The 21,081-nt window shown below is 33.8% G+C and overlaps 1 protein-coding gene across 4 annotated transcripts in view; it reads right to left on the minus strand.

Annotated features, from left to right (window-relative positions):
* The window catches only part of TSGA10 (testis specific 10), a 125,121-nt gene that overhangs the window by 16,584 nt on the left and 87,456 nt on the right, over positions 1-21,081 (minus strand). For all 4 annotated transcript variants that reach the window (XM_045550209.1, XM_045550208.1, XM_045550206.1 and 1 more), the window contains exons 11-15: positions 20,426-20,580; positions 16,076-16,131; positions 15,334-15,502; positions 11,983-12,093; positions 8,042-8,227 (exon numbers count right to left, since the gene is read on the minus strand). In XM_045550209.1, the coding sequence (XP_045406165.1) occupies positions 8,042-8,227; positions 11,983-12,093; positions 15,334-15,502; positions 16,076-16,131; positions 20,426-20,580 (677 nt within the window). The remainder of the gene's footprint in view (positions 1-8,041; positions 8,228-11,982; positions 12,094-15,333; positions 15,503-16,075; positions 16,132-20,425; positions 20,581-21,081) is intronic.

Raw genomic sequence — 21,081 nt, forward strand, 5'->3', positions numbered from 1 at the left:
AATAGGTAGGTGATATGATCAGCCTTGTTTTGAAATGATCATTCTTGATGTTTCGGGTTCTATGAATAGTAAGATGGTTGATTAAGAGGAAAACCTTCTGGATAAAACAAAAAATATGTATTTTTTGCAATTCATAACTGAGCTTGCAGGGAAGAAAGAGAAATTCTCACTGACAAGAACAGAGGAAATAAAGCCACAGCAGGACAGAAACAAATAGGCCTGAAGCTAAGTTAAGGGTAGAGAGACCCAGTATAGTTAATGGCTTACGTTTCAACATTCAAGCAAGGATAGAAGCCACAAATTTAGGACTAAAGGAGAGTTAGACTGAGACTGCTACATACTCTGGGATCCTTGAAGGTGGTACACTAAATAAAAGGAGGCTCTAGGGAAAAAAATCCATTCAACCTCACAGAAAGACTACAAAAATTTATCATGACCCAGTCTCTAGACAGGTAAAAAATTTCTTCTGTGAAAAACTGAAACCTTAGGCCCAACTTCACTCAGTTTTGGAGTCTGCCTTTATACTACCCATCCCAAATTCTAAACTTTAACATAAAGTTTGTCCCATGCCAATGATGACCCAGAGCCACTTCGTAGAAGCAAATCCATTCTCCTGGAAGGACATTACCACACCTATACCACACAACATTCCATAAGAGAGAAAATGTTCTGCTTAAAAGGAGCTTACAATCAAACACAGGAGGACATAACCCACTGTGACTGACAGTCCAAGCAACGTGGTAGGACGAGACTTCTAGAATTTCAAATTATTGAACAAAATATTTTAGAAGGCATGGAAAAGTGTGCTTAAAAGTATTAAAGACATTAAAGAAGGAATTTTTAAAAAAAGAATAAGGTGGAAAAAAAGATTTGAAAAGGAATCAAATAAAACCCCTGGAAAGAAAAGTAGTAGCTGAAACAAAAAAGTTAATAAATGCATCAAAGAACAGACTGATACAACTGAAGAGGGAAGAATGAACTACAAGACAGGTTATAGCATATAAATATAAATATATGGAAACTATGATAAAAAGATTAACAAACATGGCGACTAAAAGGAGAAGATTTAAAAAGCATAAGAATTGAGGGAGATACCATAGTGAATTTGGAAGCAGTGATATGCAAAAAAAATAACATGAGAATTTTCCAGAACTAATAAAAAGCATGAATACTCTGATTGAAAAGGAACAACAAAACCAAAGCCAGAAAAAAACAAATCCATATCTAGATATAACAATGAAGCTAAAACCTTAATACACAATGCAATACTTACTATTCAGCCATAAAAACGAATGAAATCATGTCTTCTGCAGCAAAATGGATGGAACCAGAGGCCGTTATCTTAAGTGAAATAACTCAGACACAGAAAGACAAATACTGCATGTTCTCACTTAGAAGTAGGATCTAAGCAATGTGTACGCGTGGACAGAGAGTGTGGAAAGATGGACAGTGGAGACTCAGAAGGGTGGCTGGTAGCAATGTGGTAGATGATGAAAAATTACTTAATGGGTACAATGTATATTATTCAGGTGCTAGATATCCTAAAAGCCCTGACTTCACCACTAGGCAATGTATGCATGTAACACAATTACACTTGTACCCCATAAGTTTATACAATAAAAAAGAAAGAGTATCAACTAGAAGGAAAACAAACTTCTCAATCAAAAAGGACAAAAGTTATTTTTAAAGTCACCAAGGGAAAATAGCTCTCAATATAGAATTTTATACTCTCAGCTAAACTAATTCTCAAGACTGAGGGTAAAATAAGCCATTTTCAGAGAGACACTGAGAAAATTAACTCACAGATCTTTGCTGAAAGTACTATAGTTTCAGAAAAGGAAGTGAACTTGGAAAGAAGGAATAGAATGCAAGAGGCAAGAATGAGCAAAGATTTTATAAATGCATGGGTAGATACAAATAAGCACTGACTGAGAAAACAATAATAACAACTTATTTGGAAGGATATAAAAAAACAAGGTGGAACTAAAATAGTACACAACAGTATCATGAAAGATTGAGAAGAGTGTGTCTGAGAGAGAGAGAACAAGTGCAAGTGAGCGTGCAAACTAGTAAGCAGGCTGTTGTACTCATTATTCAAATATTCTCAGGTCCATGTACTGTTTAGGAGGAGGACTGGTGATATTAACAGCAGACTTTGTTAAATATGCATACTGTAATTTTAACTTCCAAAAGAATAGAAAAGAATATATAACTTCCAAACCGATGAGCAGTAAGGTAGGAAGTGTGTAAAGAAAATAAACACACAGGACAAAAAAGTAGAAAGAAAACACAGTCATGATAAATAGAAAGTATATAATAAATAGAGAGTAATTAACCTAAGTGTACCAGTAAATACAAATTAAAATGGATCAAACTTATCAGTTAACAGAAAAATATTCTCAAATGAGATTTTCTTAAAAATCAAGCTATATGATGTTTATTAAAGACAAATAGCTGAAAGTGAAACGATTAAAAAAAGATATGCCATATTTCTGTTTCCAGCCCCAACAGGGTACCTGGGACTGAATGTATCCTACCATTGTAAACAACTGGAAAGCTGGTTAAATAAAGAAAAAGAACAAGAAACAACTGCTTCCAGACATTGGACAACACGTAGCTGTGATCTCTGAGAGAAAGAAAATAAACAAGATGAGTCCTATGAGCACCCCAGCTTTCTGTCTGCAGACACTTTCCAGACTGCAGTTCAGGGAAGAAAATTCCAGTCAAATCATAGCGTGTTTGCTGAGTTGAGAAACAGAGACAAGATTCTGAAATTTGTGGGGCAGAGTTCCAGAAATGAGGGGTCTACATAAAAAAAGATCTCCAGAAATTTGCCTAGGGGTCTCCTTGAATGTATCGCTGAATACTAACTAAGCCACAAACGTATAGAGCAGAACTCCAGAAGGCTGGGCAAAGAACAACCAGGTAGCTCTAAAATAAACAATCCTATAGCTGATACACGGTTGAGGAGGCATCAAAGTTTGAAGCTGCCCAAGTGGAAAGTCCTTAATGAACAACCTTGAGCTGGGCATTTAATAGAGACCTCAGAAGGGTCACAGTCTTTTCCTACAGAAAAGACTACTTTAGACATGCTCTATCAAAGCTTAAAAACAATCTTGAAATGATCAGCTGATTTGCAAGTAAGGAGTCCAACACTCTTTATAGAAAGATGGCAAAGTCTAGCATTCAACAAAGTAAAATTCACAATGCCCAATGTCCAGTTTTAAAAAATACCAGACATGTAAAGATGCAGGAAAATGTGACCCATGATCACAATAAAAATCAGTCAATGTAAACAGATACAAAATTGACAGAGATAATGGTATTAGACAAGGGCTTTAAAACAGCTACTATCTAGACAAAAGGGAGGGTAAGAGGGTCCAAATTCTCTTGTTTCCAAAAACAGAAATTAAGGTGAAATAAACACTTCAAAAACAAACAAGATCTGAGATAGTTCAGTGACAACATAGCTGCATTAGAAAAAATATTTAAAGAAAATTCTTCTTACAAAAAATAAATAATACTAGATGGAAACTTGGATCCACCCAAAAGAATTAGGAGCACCAAAATGGTAAATATGTAGTTGAATTATAAAAAGGTTTTCATTTACCTCATATTTTAATTTCTTTAAAGATAATTTTTAAAGTAAAAATAATAATAATTTACTAAAATGGAAGAGCAGTAGGATGAAGGATGAGAGAGAAGAAATAAAAGTGTACTGTAAAGTAATATATTACCTGAAGGTAGACTATAATAATTAAAATGTGCATGGCTTATATGCTAGATCAGTGAAAAAATAAAGATATATAGATACATTATATTCATACTGCAGAAAATCAAACACAAGGAGAAAATCCTGAAAGAAGCCAGAAGAAAAAATAAAAACATCTTACCTATAGAGGACCAAAGATAAGAATTACATCAGATTTCCCTCAGAAATCATGCATGCAAGGAGAGAGTAGAATGAAATATTTAAAGTATTAAAGGAAAAAAAACCACCTACCTAGAATTCTATATCCAGAAATACTATCCTTCTAAAGTGAAGGAGAAACAGACTTTCCCAGACAAACAAAATTTGAGGGAATTTATTGCTAGTAGAACTGCCTTGCAATAAATGTTAAGAGAAGTCTTTCAGGGATAGAAAATGACATAGGTTAGAAACTCATATCTACATAAAGAAAGAAAGGGCATTAGGAGAGGAACAAATAAAGGTAAAATAAAATTTTTTCTTTTTCTTATTCTTAATTGATTGAACAGCTAACAGGTTATTCAAAATAATACCAACAATATACTGGATTATTATATCACTATGGTTAAGTGAAATGAATGATAGCAATGTTGTAAGGAATGAGAAAAGAAATTTGGAATACCACGCTATAAAGTACCTGCAGTATACATGAAGCAGTACAGTGTTATTTGAAAATGGAATTAGATCAGATGTAAGTGTTTACTGCAAACTTTAGGGAAGCCACTAAAAAAGTTTTTCTTAAAAATATAATTAATATCCTAAGAGAAGATACAAAATGGAGTAATATGAAATGCTCCATTAAAACAAGAAAAGGCAGAAGAAGAACTGAAAACAAAAAAGAAACAAAGAATACGGCAATAAATGGAAAATGGTTACAAATGTGGTAAATAATAATCTAACTATAATCACTTTAAATGTGAATGATCTATATACCCCAATTAAAATATATTCTCAGAGTGTATGAAAAAAGACCTAACTATATGAAACTCACTTTAATATAAAAATGCTAATACTAATCAAAGGAAAGCTGGGATAGCTATATTAATTTCAGACAAAGTAGATTTCAGAGCAAGGAAAATTATCAGGAATAAAGAGAAGGCATTACATAATGATAAAAAAAGTTAATTTTCCAAGAAGACATAATAATCCTTAATGTGTATGTTCCTAACAACAGAGCATGTCAACATATGTGAGACAAAAAAAAAAGGGATGGCAAGGAGAGATATACAAATCTACTATTATAGATTAATATATATTAGTAGATTATTATTGGAGAATGCAACACCCATAGATCAGCAAGGATACACTTGAACTGAATAGCACTATCAATCAACTGGATTTAATTGACATTATAGACTACTTTCAACAGCAGAATACATATTCTTCTCAAACTCACATGGAACATTCACTAAAATAGATTGTATATGGCCTATAAAACACATCTGAATAAATTTACAAGAACAGAAATCATACAAAGTACAGTCTCATAACACAATGGAATTGAACTAAAAATCAAAAACAGAAGGATAGATGCAAAATCCCCAAATATTTGATGACTTAACAACACTCTAAATAACACATGAGTCAAAGAAGAAATCTTAAGAGAAATTTTAGAATATTTCACACTAAACAAAAATAAAAACACAACTTATCAAAATTTGTAGCATGTAGTTAAAGCAGTACTTATACGAAATTTTCAAACAAGAAATTAAGAAAACAATCCCATTAACAATTGCATAAGAAAAAAAGATGACTTAGGAATACATTTAACCAAGGAGGGAAAATACCTGTTCTGTTCACTGAAAACTATAAAACATTGATGAAAGAAATTGAAGAAGACACAAATAAATAGAAAAATATCCTATATATATAGATCAGAAGAGTTAATATTGTTATAATGTCCATACTGCCCAAGGTGATCTACAGATTCAATGTAATACCTATCAGAATTCCAATAGCATTTTTCACAGAAATAGAAAAAACAATCCTAAAATTCATATGGAACCACAAAGACCCTGAATAGCCAAAGTAATCTTGAGCAAAAAGCACAAAGTTGAAGTCTTCACACTACCTGACTTCAAAATATACTACAAAACTATAGTAATTAAAACAAAGTGGCAGTGGCATAAAAACAGACATGTAGACTAACGGAACAGAATAGAGAGCCCAGAAATAAATCTATTATATTTACCGTGACTGATCTTTGACAAAGGTGCTAAAAAAACACAGTGGGAAAGGATAGTCTTTTCAATACATGATATTGGGGACCAAGCACAGTGGCTCACACCTAGAACATTACTTCTCCTAGATATCAAGATAACATAAAACTATAGTAGCTATAGGAGTGTATTATTGGCAATAGATAAATAGACCAATAGAGCAGAATGTATGGGAATTTGTTTTTATGACAAAGTAGACTTATATTTCAGTGAAGAAAAAATGATAGATGTTTATCCATAAAAATAAAAGTTATATCTGTACTTGAAGCTACAAAAAAAAAAATCAATCTCAAGTGGATTAACACATTGCTTCACTAGAAAAAAAGTTTTCCTTGGAGCTATGGTGTTTTATTACAAAAATATAATAAAAACTTTAAAAACAAAATGATCCTTTCTAATTTAATGAAAAAATTGTTATTTTTTTATTGTTTTCTATGCGTGAGTTATATGTAATTAGATTGTCAACATTAATTGTAACAATAAGAACATCAGTAAGATTTTCATGAACCAACTATACCATTTTGCCCAGGGGGCCACCCATCACATAACATATAGCATGACACCGTGAGTTGCCTGCGCACTACACAGCTCCCATGGTAAAGAGATGTGTGAGTTACATATGCTTCACAAGGCCCCGGGTGCAAAATTAGCATGAGTTAAACACAACTCACATGGCAGTTAATATGTTAAAGACCTAAATGTAAAGGGCAAAATTTCCACGTACTTTCAGACTTTCAGAAGAACTTTTAAATGAAAATGTAGGAAAATCTCTTTCTGGCCTTGGGATAGTAATGGATTACTTAAAGAAGACATAAAAGCATAAACCATATAGAAAAAGACTGATGATAATTCTGAGTGTATCAGAATTTAACATGTCTATGTTGCAAGTAAAGTGAAAAGACAAGTCATAGACAAGGATTATCGTAATATCTTTAAAAGGATTATTATCAAGAATATATACATAATTCCTTTAAATCAATATAAAAAAGATAAACTATCCAACAGAAAATGGACAAAGTTTATGAAAAATTCATTCAAGAGAAATTCAAGAAAAAATTCATAGAAGAGGAATCCTACTAATAAATGGCTAAAAAACATGAAAAGACCTCAATTTCACTTGTAGTCAAGGAAGCACAAAACAAAAAGCATGGGAAAATTTAAAAGTCTGATAATATCAAGTATTGATTAATATTTGAGAAAATAACTCATGATTTCTACTGGGAAAGTGGTCGTTTAGAGAGCAATTTCACAACACTTAGGAGAGTTGAGCTTCCACATATCTTAGATCTAGTTATTCACTTCCATGTACAAACCTAGGGAGACATAAGACTAAGAAGAAATGTAAAAGGTTTGCTGCAGTGTTTTATTACACAAAAAAATGAAAAAAATTAAATTTCATTCAATATGGGAATGAATTTTAAAAGAAAATATTTATACAATGAATACATACAACTGTTTGTAGTACACTACCTATATTAAAATAAATTTCCAAATTATAATATTGAGCAAAAAGGGCAAGTTGCAAATGGGTATCTCCAGTAAGTTCATTATCACAAATAAAAACTTAAAAAATACAAAACAATGTTATACATCGTTTGCAGGTGATAAATATGTATAAAAAGCATAAATCCATGCAAAAGAAGTAGACATACTGACATGAAAGTCCTAAGTACCAACAATTAGAGAGAGGAGGGGAAAGTACGAGGAGTGTTTTTTTTCTTTCAACAGAGACATTTGAAACAAATGTGACAACATGTTATTAGCATCCTTACATCTGGAAGGTGGGGATATGTTTGTCTGATATGTTACCTTTTTTGGCACTTTTTTCTATGTGTGAAATAGTTCCTAATTTTAACAAATGCGAATGATTGTTCTGGTTACAGCGTAAATAAGATATTGGAGGAGAACCTGAGGGAGAATGGCTAGCATGCTACAATTTACAGCATGGTTAAATAATTTAAGTACTTGTTTATATGATTTTAATTACATAAAATATATTAATTTTTGGAAAGCCAAACAAAACTCTTTTAAATATGATGCAGGATGTATTATAAGCATATTTTCCCAAACTTACCTGCTCAACCTCTCTGTTGAGGGAATCTACTTTTTCTTTTAATCTGTTACCCTCTGCCTCAGCAGTGATAAGTTCCAATTTGAGGGTATTGTTTTCTGCCTCTACTTGACGGGCCTTATTTTCCCAGTTTTCAGCATCTTCATTGGCTTTTCGGAGCTGCTCCATCATTTGCTGGTTCTCAGATTCCTGAAAAGCAAATCTTAGCTATTACTTTAAAATGTTTAAAAAAAGTTCAACATATGATACAAATTAATTTCCAGGTCACAGGGAATTCACTTGTTATAAGGAGCATTTGTTATATAACCTTGAGGAAACCTATCTATATTCTTAGTTTAGAAAACTGATCATCCTGTAATTAACAAAAGGGAGTGAGATCAGGATCTGCCCTAGCTCCTGAGTCACACTCATCCCACTGGTAAACATAAGTAAATTACTCTTATCTTCAGGACCTGGATCAATATTTTCTTTTATTTCCTTTTGTTCAAACAAAATCCTCCATTGCCTCCTTTTCCCATACATCTGTTACTGATTACTTGCTGCTCTGGTTTCTGAGCCTCTGACCTCTTGTATCTGTGGATTTCCTTGTTCCTGACCAACGTACTGGGTTGTACGGACTATAGAGCTTCTCGGCTGGCATATCTGAAGTGTCAACTTCTGATAATTCTCTTGGTTTCGCATATTTTCTGTCTGGTTCCTGCATATCATTCATAGTCCCAGTCTTAATTTTCCTAATCATGAGCTGTTCTAAGATTCACTTTTACCTGCTAGTCTAGTAACTTACCTGAAATTTTTCACAAGTAAAATATCAAACCTATGCCAATAAACACTAGCCATAAATATGCATTCATGTATAAATTGGCATATAGTATAAATCAGATTTTTTTTAAGCCTTCAAAATTCTATCGTGAGCAGATTGACTGAAGTAGGATCTTATTTCTAGAGGGAAAAAATATCAGCTTCAAAAATAATATACTATACCGATTAATCATTATTAGGCTATTTTTTAAAACACATTTTATAACTATGGTTTGGCAAACTAGTTCTAAAAAATAAGTTATAATCTTAGTAATTAATTTTAAAAAGGCACTAGATCTCTTTCTTTCCTACTTGTTAATAAATAGTACACTTCCCTATCAGAAAGCATGGGTTAAATAAAATGACCAAATAGCAAACAATAATGTCTCTTCTTATAAGCCTTTCAAATCAGATTCCTGTTCTAACAATTATGATTACTTAAGACTGGTTGAAATTCAGCCAGTATCGCCACCTTGTGGCCTCTGATATGAAAAAATTTTTGCGAAGTCTGTTAATCAATAAGCTAATATGCTAAACTACTTTATTAGCTTTCAAGATTCAGATATTCCAAATGTACCAGTAGGAACCTGATGTGTGTTTTCCATGATTGTACTAAAAATAATAGTTTTTTACAGAGTATGTACTTGGGAGGTACATGGTACAATATACAAATTTTACATACTTCAATCTTTATCCTCTTTAACTTTCTGTAGTACTTATTGCCTATCTCATTCACTTAGAACTGCCTTACAGCTTGATGTTGTTAGGTGTAAATGTACTGTCTCCCTGATAACACCTTGTATTTCTCGAATGCAGGAACCATTTTTTTTTTTTTTTTTTTTTTCGAGACAGAGTCTCGCTTTGTTGCCCTAGCTAGAGTGAGTGCCTTGGCGTCAGCCTAGCTCACAGCAACCTCAAACTCCTGGGCTTAAGCGATCCTACTGCCTCAGCCTCCCGAGTAGCTGGGACTACAGGCATGCGCCACCATGCCCAGCTAATTTTTTTTCTATATATATTTTTAGTTGGCCAGATAATTTCTTTCTATTTTTAGTAGAGACGGGGTCTCGCTCTTGCTCAGGCTACATTTTTTAAATATTAAGCTTAGTTTTGTGACCAGGTAATACATGGTTCAAAGTGAAAAAGGATTGCCATAAAATGTGTCTCCTGCCTTCCTCCTCAGTGGCCCTCCCTCTTGGCAACAAGATACTGTATTTTACCCTTTTTTGTAACACCTCCCCCGCAGAGGCCTGAGCAATGTGGGGCCTGAGACAGGCAACATTGTAAAGAAATTGAAACTGTTCTTTGATATTCTCCATTCCCTGATTTCAGTACCTCTTCACCTCTGTATGGTGCCTCCACATCCTGCACTCAAAGCTCCCACTAAGCACCCACTGCAACACTCCACCTGCTTCAGCTGGAATCCTTTGCATTTCCTGCCTGAATTATGAATACAACTTCTCCTAATTGCTCTCTTCTTTCTGATTTTGTTACCCATCTGATTTATTCTTCTTGACATCTCCAGAATAATCTTCCTAAAAGGCAACTATCAAATAACTTCCATGTTTTAGTTCTAACAAAAGCATCCTGAAAATAGGATTCAAAAATGGTCCTTATCACCCACCTATACACTGTACTCTAGCTACAGGAGCTACTTTTTCCCCTTATACCTCTGCTCACGTTGTTTGTCCTGCCTGGAAAACCATTCTGTTTCCCCTCAGCTTTTCATGTCTGGCACCCAGCACCTGACACACTGCACGATGAATGAATGAAGTGCTCCACACTTCTTAATGGCCTCTCCCTACCAAAATGATTCATTTTCTCGGTGGGTGCCTGGATCCATCCAGTGTTGTGAAAGGCAATCTCATAAACAAACTCACACTAGGATGCTGAAAGCTGAGAGAAGCTTAAAAGTATAATTCCAGAATCTAAAAGCTCTAATCTCTAATGGTAGAATGTCAGGTCTATGTCATTCACTTAAAATTGCCTTACAGCTGGGCAATAAGGCAGGGAGATAAAGAGAAGTGTTTAACACTGGCTGAAAGCTCACTCCATTAAATGGTGCTCTGGATATTCATTTACTTATTTCTGACCTATTCCATAACAGATTCAGATGGCTTACTGTGCTAAGTGTTTTAAATACTTTATCTTATCGACTTGAGTGTTCTTCCCAGTTACAGATAGGAAACAGAGACTCAGAGAAGTTGAGTAGCCTCCATAAGTCCATTAATGAGAAGAGGAGCCAGAATCTGATTCCAAAGCTTCTGTCCATTTATGGTATTACATCGCTGGTCCCTTAAAATCAAGTGTAGAAAACCACCTGCTTTGCCTACATAAGGCTGCTGCCTTGCTACCTGAAAGCAAGTATTGCAATTTAGGAGTCCTTAGAATCTCTTCTCTTTCAATGCCCTGAACAGTTCTATGCACACTATAAATGTATGGTCAAGATATGTTTGTGGACTGACATTAAATGACATGCTAAATAAAATAAACAGTTAGGGGGGTTGTTTCCATTAATAGTTTGAGTGGTATGTAGATAACACCACACATATTATAATAATCCACCTACACCATTTTAGATAGTTTACCTAATGGACATATCTAACATCCTTGGTTAAGAGGCCTGTTTATTTCAGCATTGCCACACATGTACACACATGTATTTGGAATTCTCTGATGTCGCATACATGCACTTGGTCAAACAGTTGCTAACAGAGAAGTGCAGAAGAAAGCCATCTGCATGCTGGTCCTAAGAAACAGATACCTCATAACAGGGTAATTAATTCTGATCTGCTACACAATCAGGTGGAGCCTCTTTTGCTAGAGGTTTATAATTGAAAACTCCATCATTTTCAAATATAAGTAAGGCCAAATTGATTCTGGCCCTTTGTCCTTCATCCAGTTAGGAAGATTATTCTGACCTAGAGAGTGGCTGAGTACCAAACTGACAGGGGCCTATTCTTCAGCCATCTTTCTGAAAACTGGGGATGTTCTAAACATATAGTTAATCCACCAATGTCAAAACTAAAATATGCTATGTATTAAAGAAATACTTGATTCACCTGTTCCTATGAGTGGAATCAAGTACTAAATTAAGTCTAGTGAAAACTGTAGGTGTCATGAGCAAAGAGAAAAAAACATATACGTACTTCAGACTTTAATATATTCTTCAGTTTGTTAACCTCCAAATTAGTATCTTGGACTTTCTGTTTTATGTCATTAAGTTCATTATGAGTGTCATTCAATTTTTTTGACAGTGCCTATGAAAAAAAGGTAGATTTGATTACAAAAAACAAAAAATCCTATATCTCAAAAACATCCTAAATGTTTAAATATTTACAGCAAATAAGATAAAATTAATATAGCTAATGTATAAAACTCATATAAAAACAATGGGAAAACACAGATCCAACAGCAAATGGGAAAAGGACCCAAAATATTCACAAAATGGAAGCATCAGTAGATAACACTTGAAAAAATTAAACTTTACTAGTAATCAAAGACACGCTACTTAAAACAATGAACTATAATTTTGCCTATTGTAAAGATTTAAAGCTGTTCAGTTATGGTAAGGAATGGGCATTTCCAGATGCTGTTGGAATAAAGGTAAATTTGGAAAAAGCAAATTTGTGATCAGCTATCTAGTGATGTATCAAGACATTTTAAAATGCCTATTAAAGAAAAGAAAAAAATGTTGATTATTGCCAAAGGTGGGAGACGGTACATGCAGATTCACTATATTTGAAATGTCCATTTAAAATGTTTTTTAAGGGCGTGCATAGTGGCTTATGCTTGTAATCCCAGCACTTTGAGGGGCCGAAGTGGGAGGATCACCTGAGGCCAGGAGTTTGAGATCAGCCTGAGCAACATAGCAAGACCCCATCTCTACAAAAAATAAGAAACATTAGCCGGGCATGGGGGCATGTGCCCATAGTCCCAGCTACTTGGGAGGCTGAGGCAGGAGGATCACTTGAGCCCAAGAGTTTGAGGCTGTGGTGAGCTCTGATCATGCCACCACACTTCAATCTGGACAACAGAGCGAGGCCCTGTCTCTAAAATAAATAAATAAAATGGTTTCAAAAAATTAAAAAAAAAAAAACCTCATAAGGCTGCTTCAGTTTGAAATGAAATCTAATAAAATTTAATGAGAGACTGTTCATTAAGACATTATGCTATAGTGACAATATTTAACATTAACTGAATGATGCAGTAAATAACAGTGTATCTACATAATAGTGGTAGAACCACATAGAATATTATGCATCCATGAGAAACGTTTGGAATAATTTTTAGTAATAGAGGAAAATGTTCATCTATATTAAGTGAAAAAATCAAGCTTAAACACAAAAATACCTCATTATCCCAATTTGCAAAAAACTGTGATATCAAGGATAAATTTTTTTAAAGTTTCTGCTTTCCAAATCTTCTACAATACTGGTTCTTAACCTGTGGTCCACAGATAGATCCCTCCTCTACCTTGGGCCTATAACCCAAATGAAGGAAAAAGCTATTCCTGAACATATGTAAATTGTTATGATATCAATTGTCTTCTGACTATAAAAAATGCTTATGACGTTTGAACATGGCAGGGAAATGCTTATCATATTACAGTAAGCTAATAATAGCTACAAAATATTTATTGAGTGATATTATGTACACTATAGTGCTTTCCAGGCATAGTTTCATTTATTATCCATTTTTACAGATGATACACTGAGGTTCAGATAAGTTAAACTATATGATCACACAACTAGAGAGTGAGATTCAACCCCATGTGAGCCTTAAATACTTGGCTGTACTGTCTCCTCATGTAGGAAAAAAGCATGATATAAAGTGGTATGTGGTTTCATCCCAGCTACATTAAAAAGCACATATAAAAAGTAGTTTTAAAAATTTTTTAAGTGTACTGAAAATCAGTAAAAAAAAAAAAAAATATGTCAAATGTTAACAGCGACTAACTCTGGGTTTTGGTTTTTTTTTTGAGACAGAGTCTCGCTGTGTTGCCCGGCTAGAGTGAGTGCCGTGGCGTCAGCCTAGCTCACAGCAACCTCAAACTCCTGGGCTTAAGTGATCCTACTGCCTCAGCCTCCCCAGTAGCTGGGACTACAGGCATGCGCCACCATGCCCGGCTAATTTTTTCTATATATATTTTTTAGTTGGCCAGATAATTTCTTTCTATTTTTAGTAGAGATGGGGTCTCGCTCTTGCTGAGGCTGGTCTCGAACTCCTGACCTCGAGCGATCCACCCGCCTCGGCCTCCCAGAGTGTTAGGATTACAGGCGTGAGCCACCGCGCCCGGCTTAACTCTGGGTTTTTAAATTTTTTCTTACTTTTTTCTTGAAAAAATGACTGTCTATAATGAGTTTCTATTTCTTAACTAATCAAAAAATATTAATAGAAACTAATTTCTAGTTTTTCATGAATATAAGTTATATCCACCTTTAATCTATTTGCTCTAACTGGTAAATAGAGTACAAAAGGATAGACTATAAATTCACATCTTTTGGTCTTTATTGTCATTCATCAATTTTTTAAACAAAGTTTTATTTTAGAATAACTTTAGATTTACAGAAAAGTTGTGAAAATAGTACAGAGAGCACCCATATACCTAATACTCATTTACCTCTATTATTAACATTTTGTATTAATATGGTACATCTGTTACAGTTAACGATACAGAAACGATATTAACACATTGTCTAAAGTCTACATTTTATTCAGATTTCGTTCATTTTAATATAATGTCCTTTTTCTCTTCCAGGATCCTATTATTCATTAACTTTTGAACAAAGTACTTTAATGCCTCAAATAATTTTTTATAATTAACAGAGTACTGCATCTTTATAGCTGTTTATATAAACCAAAAATATTTAACAGTTAAAGAATGCAGACTTGTATGATGCAAACTAAACACATTGAAAGTGATAACAAAGTGGGGAAAAATCATTTGGACTGAAGAATTCTGAGAAGGGAAGAAGTTTCCAAATATAATTTTTTAATGTTTAAGTTAAAATAATGTTATTGGAAATGAGAACAGTATATCAGACTGAAATATATCGCCTTTGAGAGAGTATATATAAAGAGGAATTTTCCTAGAAAGAATCACGGAGCTAAAACAGACCAAAGAATGTGACACAGTCCATACATTCATACTTAAACAGAATAATACACAGTCCATCAAATAAATCTCCCCCCTTTTCTTTAAAGTTTCTGAAGGTTTTTATCTTCATTTGTTGATTTATTCAGATATTTATCCTTCAATAAGGAAGTATTTTCTAATACAAATCCATTAAATCTTTGTTCTGTCTTTTCTTTAATATTTAACACCTTATGTTTGAGAATTTCATTTAGAAATTATGAGGCATATTCTGTTCTAAAGGTAAAAAAAAAAAATGGCTAGTTCCATTGTCTGAGCTTTTCTACAAAATGGAATGAGGGCTGTCCCTCAGAAGAAATGTACTTTTTTTCCCCTGGAGAAAAGATTCTAGAAACAAGTATACCTGGTTTTCTTGTTTAGCTTTAGCAAACTGTTCTTGGAGATTATCATTATCATGAGCCAAGATATCTCTTTCCCTGGCAATTTGAGCCAGCTCATCATTTGTTTCATCCAATTGCCGACGCATTCTGGAAATGTCTTGTTCACACATAATGAGGGCTTCAGTAGACTGTCTATTCCAAAAATCAAACAGTACATAAGAAGAGACATTTTACTAAACAGAATAACAAATTATCACAAGACAGAAGATGGACAGTTAGTATGAAAACATTTGAAGAGATGTTAAACCCTTAAACCCCAATTTACCACCATTTCTTGTGTCTGGGTAATCTTTCTAAGGTAAAATCCTCCTCAGAATTCTTTAATGATTTCTTATTGTCCAAAATATAAAATCAAGATTCCCTTGTCTATAACAGAGGCCTCTTCCTGCCTGTTTAGCCTCTCCTCCCTTCACTTCTCCTCTTACACTCTGGGTTCCAATAACACACACCTACTTGTAGCTCAAGAGGCTTTTGAACATGATATGAGTTTCTTTGCTAATATTATTTCTACTTTGAATACCCTTCCCTTTACTTGGCAAACACCATCCTGTCTTTTACTTCCCTAGACAGACTTAGGCCTCCTTTAAACATTAAAGAGTTATCACCTTATATATAACACTAAGCCTCGTTTCTTCCTATCTTTATACCTAACATAGTACTTTGCCCCCCATAAGTGCTCAAATATTTGCTGAATGAATGATTTACCTTGATGCCTGTTCCATCTCAGCAATAATATTCTTCATGCCTGAAATGGTCTTTTCCTTGAAAAGTAATATAAGTATTAAATAAAAGATTATCTTAAACTGATATTTTTGTTAAGACTGAATGAAAATTTTTGTTATAATAAAACAAAAAGAACATTTCCTCTCCGCTTTAGATTTACATTTGGTTTTAAACATTTATATCCTATTCTTTTCCACACTTCAAAGCCTAGTATATCAATGTCAATATTTACACTGGGTAAAAGCAACAGATTATGTTCATTAAAGTAAGGGCTACACTTAGGTGTAATGATATGAGATCAATATATCAAATACTTTGTTAAAAGATGTTTTGTGCAGTTACCCAGTAACACAAGAACTCCATAACCACCCTGTTTTTAGAGGCAAACCAATGGTTTGGCATTGGAATGTTCTACACTGGGAATAGAACTGATTCACTTCCTCACATTCTTCATGTTATGAAACCCAGGGAAGTCAATAATGTATAAGTAAATTTAGTTATTGAGAATAACTTTCAGCATATTATTTAAATTAGCCAACAACAGAATCTTCAAAAAGCTGCTCCAATGGAACTACTTATAAAAGTATACTATTAATATTTAGGTGTGAGCTAATAAGGAGGCAAACATTAGGCTTAGAGTAAAGGTATAAATAAATGAACTATTTATATTCTCCCTTTTCAAATGTGTGGCAAGGGAGTCAAATTAGTGGAGTCAGTCAAAGCTGAAACAGGTTTGAATATCCTGATGCCTCAATACCACTTCCACACCTCCTTTTAAAACTTTCACTGACCTTGAACTAATCTAACTATAAACAGATACTTAGAGTTAACATTAGTCCTAAAAAAGTAGGAAAATTATTATTTCACTAATAATTAGATTTCACCTTACCCTTTGGATTGTCAAATCCTTAGTAACCAAGTAAAAGGAAGAAAAACCAAACTTATATTTTCTAACCAGTTCTGTTCCTGTTTCTTTAGAGAGATAGTTTTGGACATGGGAGAGGGTGGGGTGTGTGTGTGTGTGCGTGTGCTATCTTTCTTTACTCATATGCTTCTCTCCAGGATATTTTTAGCTCCAGTTTCCCATTCTACTTTCTGATAGAATGGCACAGACTTCACATCTGACAGTGATGGATATTGGAGGAATGTTAAGATATCCATTAGCAAAAACAGTTAAACCAGCCAGGCACAGTGGCTCACGCCTGTAATCCTAGCACCTGGGAGGCCTAGGCAGGTGGATCATTTGAGCTCAGGACTTCGAGATCAGCCTGAGCAAGAGCGAGACCCTGTTTCTACTAAAAATAGAAAGAAATCAGCGGGACAACTAAAAATATGTAGAAAAAATTAGCTGGGCATGGCGCCGCGTGCCTGTAGTCCCAGCGACTTGGGAGGCTGAGGCAGAAGGATTTCTTGAGCCCAGGTGTTTGAGGTTGCTGTGAGCTAGGTTGACGCTATGGCACTCTAGCCCGGGCAACAGAGTGAGACTCTGTCTCAAAAAAAAAAAAAACAGTTAAACCCCTTTAAGAAGGACAAGCCAATGGAAGAAAACTTCAAACAAAAAAATACTGCTTAAAGTGGAATGTTTACACGTTTTAGAAACATAATATATTTCTAAAGAAATTCTGAAAAACTAATTGAACTAGTGCTTCTGAAAGTCATTACTTTGTTAAGCTTGAAATACATTTTATAAGCCTACAAAGGACTTTCCTTTATCAGTAGAAGTTCACCTTGAAAGTAAGATTCTCTAGGAACATTGTAAAGTATCCAGGGCAACAAAATTAATGGAGTTGAATCCAATAATATATCCTCTTTGCCTGTTTTTCTCTCAATATGACCCTAATACCTCCATTCCTCAAATGTACTATTATTCTTTGTACAACCTCAAAACATTGTATAATACATTCCTTCTAAAAGTTCAATGTTTAATAATTTTTTAATAAATATTTCATATTTTTTGTGTAGCTTCATATGTTGTCCAATCAGGGATACAGACTCAGGTTAACTGTTAATTCAGTCTGTACAGGATGGTCAAAGTGTATTTAGAAAAAAGAAAAAAACTAAAACTTTACATAAATAATTCTTTTCTTACTCAAAAATCTATGAACTTGCTATTGAGTTTTCTAACTTTAATTGGTAGCAAGTAGTAGAACATCTTTTTAAACGATAAACACCAGAAAAATTTCACCTTATTCCTATAATGCAGACCTTTCCATATTAATTTATTGCTATAATATCCATATACCAGTACCACTTTTCATTGAAAGGCCTTTGTTAGTTCAGCTCTGAATTATCATTGTAAAGAACATCTCCTCTCTTGACTACTTCATGCTGTCTCACAGTTATTAATATCTTCCCTTCAGAGGATGGATATGTTTACTCTCATAAAATCTTATATAATGTTCTTGATTTTGAAATAGACTCGTAACTCAGTATTACTTGTGCAGAAAAGGTAACGTTGTTACAGTTAGCAGAATGGAAGAAATGTGAAATATTAGATATAGCAGAAGAAAATGAGATTCAGAAAGGTGAAGAATTTTGTTTCTAAATGTTAGTGCTTTAAAAGGTAATCATACTTAACTATTCAAAAAATGTTTTGAATATAATGAGAAGCAAAATTCCAGAGAAAAAAATCATAAAATTTCAAAACTACTGAGTCAGGCTTTTCCACAAGTAAACAAGTACTTATTATCTTATGCCCTTTCCTAACTTCATTTATGCTCATGATTCCCAAATTTATTCACTTCAATTTTTTTCTCCAAATCTAAAATTCCAAGAGCCTGTGAATATTTCACCTATGTGCTCCCAAAACAATTCAAACTCAGCATGTCAATAATCTTCCTTTCTAAGCCTGTTCTATTTCTTGTGTTTCCCACTTAATACACAGGAATATAAATGTAGTTCCTAAGCCAGAAACCACATCTTGTAAATTTTACTTCCTTAACAGATCTATTTCTCTCAGTGATGCTGCCACTATCTTAATACAGGTCTCATCACTGTTCTCTTAACTAGTGTCCCTGTCACTATTTTCATTTCCCTATAATCCACCTTTTACATAGATTTACAAGTGCCAGAATACTTCTTCTAAAATAAAGTTCTAATTTTAACATTTCATTTATATTATGTCAATGACCCTCTATATTCATGATGATATAGTCTACACTCAACATCACATGTATTTTTATGATTTTTTGCTTTTCTATTCCATCTCATCTTTTGCCCTCCCATACCTATCTCATTGCAAACTATTCTCTGGCCATACTAAACTATTAGAAAGTCTCATGCAATTCTCTCATAAAAGCCACTAGGCTCTTATGTAAACTGTTCTACCTGTCTGGATCACCCTTTCTCACTGTCCTCTTCTCCTAAATCTTTTCCTGGCTAATTTCTACTCATTTTTCAGGGCAGCCGAGGCACTGTCATTTTCTGGAAGGTTTCCCAGATCTTCCTCCTCCCCTAATCCAACTCCCAGGCTGAATCAGGTATATTTCTGCCACACTCCAATAACACATTATATATATTTCATTATGGCAACTTACCATATTCTATCATAATAACATCTTTACCTTTCTATTATATCACAGGCTTTAGAAGACAGGCCACTCACTTTCAGTTTGTAACATAATAGCTGGTACATGTCAACAAATGTTTATTGAATGAATGAACAGATAAATCAATGAATTAATTCCCTTATAATTCCTCTATTAATTGATTGATAAGGGAAAGACCTTATTCCAATAATGCTGCCTTTGCTTAAGACATCTGTGAAAAACAGTTTAGGAGTTGCCTTCAGAATCAGTTTATGCAGTAGAAAGGGGCATCAATATCCTTCTGCAGTGTTGGCAACATTTTAACAACAACAACAAAATGTGGGATGCATCTTTATTCACCAGCCCCACATGATCTATTTTCAAAGGTTTAGGATTATGTAAAAATGTGCTCTTAGTTCTTGAACACACTAGAATGGCAGTTTTAATGGAATAAACATATTGCCTCTCCAGATGACTACCTGGAAATATGTTTTTAAAAAGAAATAAGTCTTACTAGTTTGTCATGCTTAACATTTTGATATTTGAATTAGTTATTATCAGTAAATGTTAATCACTAATTCATGATAGAAAATTCAATTTAAAATATTAGCCAGTAGATTTGTATACATACTTCCTAAGACTATCTTAAAATATTTCAAAGTCAGATTTTAAAGTTTCAGCTCTCTAGAAAAAAATTTGAGAAAATCTTATTATTTTATTCAGATTCAAGTTCTTTTAAGTCACAGTTTAACATTTAAACATTTCATTTAAAAATTTCTTGTAAACCACAGTTCTCAGAACATACTTTCATTGCCAAACTCTCTCCAAGGGATGCAATATTCTCAGATTTTTTATCCAAACATGCTTGCAGGCATTCCTTTTCTTTAGCCAGATCATTGAGGGTTGCACCAAGAATGCTGATCTCTTCTCGCTGTGCAATACTTTGCCTTGTAAAATTATCTAAATATGTAATCATAAAGGTGTTGTTTTAATCAAGATAAAACCTTTTTTCTAGTTCAAGCAGAATGAAATACATTTCAAAGTAAGTTCTCCTACATTATATTCAATGACTAAGAATAAAAGTACTATATCCCAAATAAAAAATGGTTTTTGTTGTTAGTGATCAAAAATTACAATGAATCACAAAATTTTAAATGACTCAAATATAAAAGCACAATACTACTGAATTAGAATAGCAAAGGAAAGATCTACATCACAAGTTCTCAAAGTAGATATACACATGTGGTAGGAGAGGAGAGAGTGGGTAAGATGAAGTAGGTGGAATATCAAGACAAACTGTGGCCCTTCTCCCTGCTAGTTAGTTCCCCCTTCCCTTCCTCTAGCCTAGAATCACTGTTGTATATAAAGTTGGTAAATAACTTGTATATAAACTTGGTGAGTAACAGATCTTAACAAAATATTCAATTAAATCATCTTTGTAGTCAAATGTCTTCTAATTTT

Source organism: Lemur catta, chromosome 4 (assembly GCF_020740605.2).
Source record: "Lemur catta isolate mLemCat1 chromosome 4, mLemCat1.pri, whole genome shotgun sequence".
NCBI lineage: Eukaryota > Metazoa > Chordata > Mammalia > Primates > Lemuridae > Lemur > Lemur catta.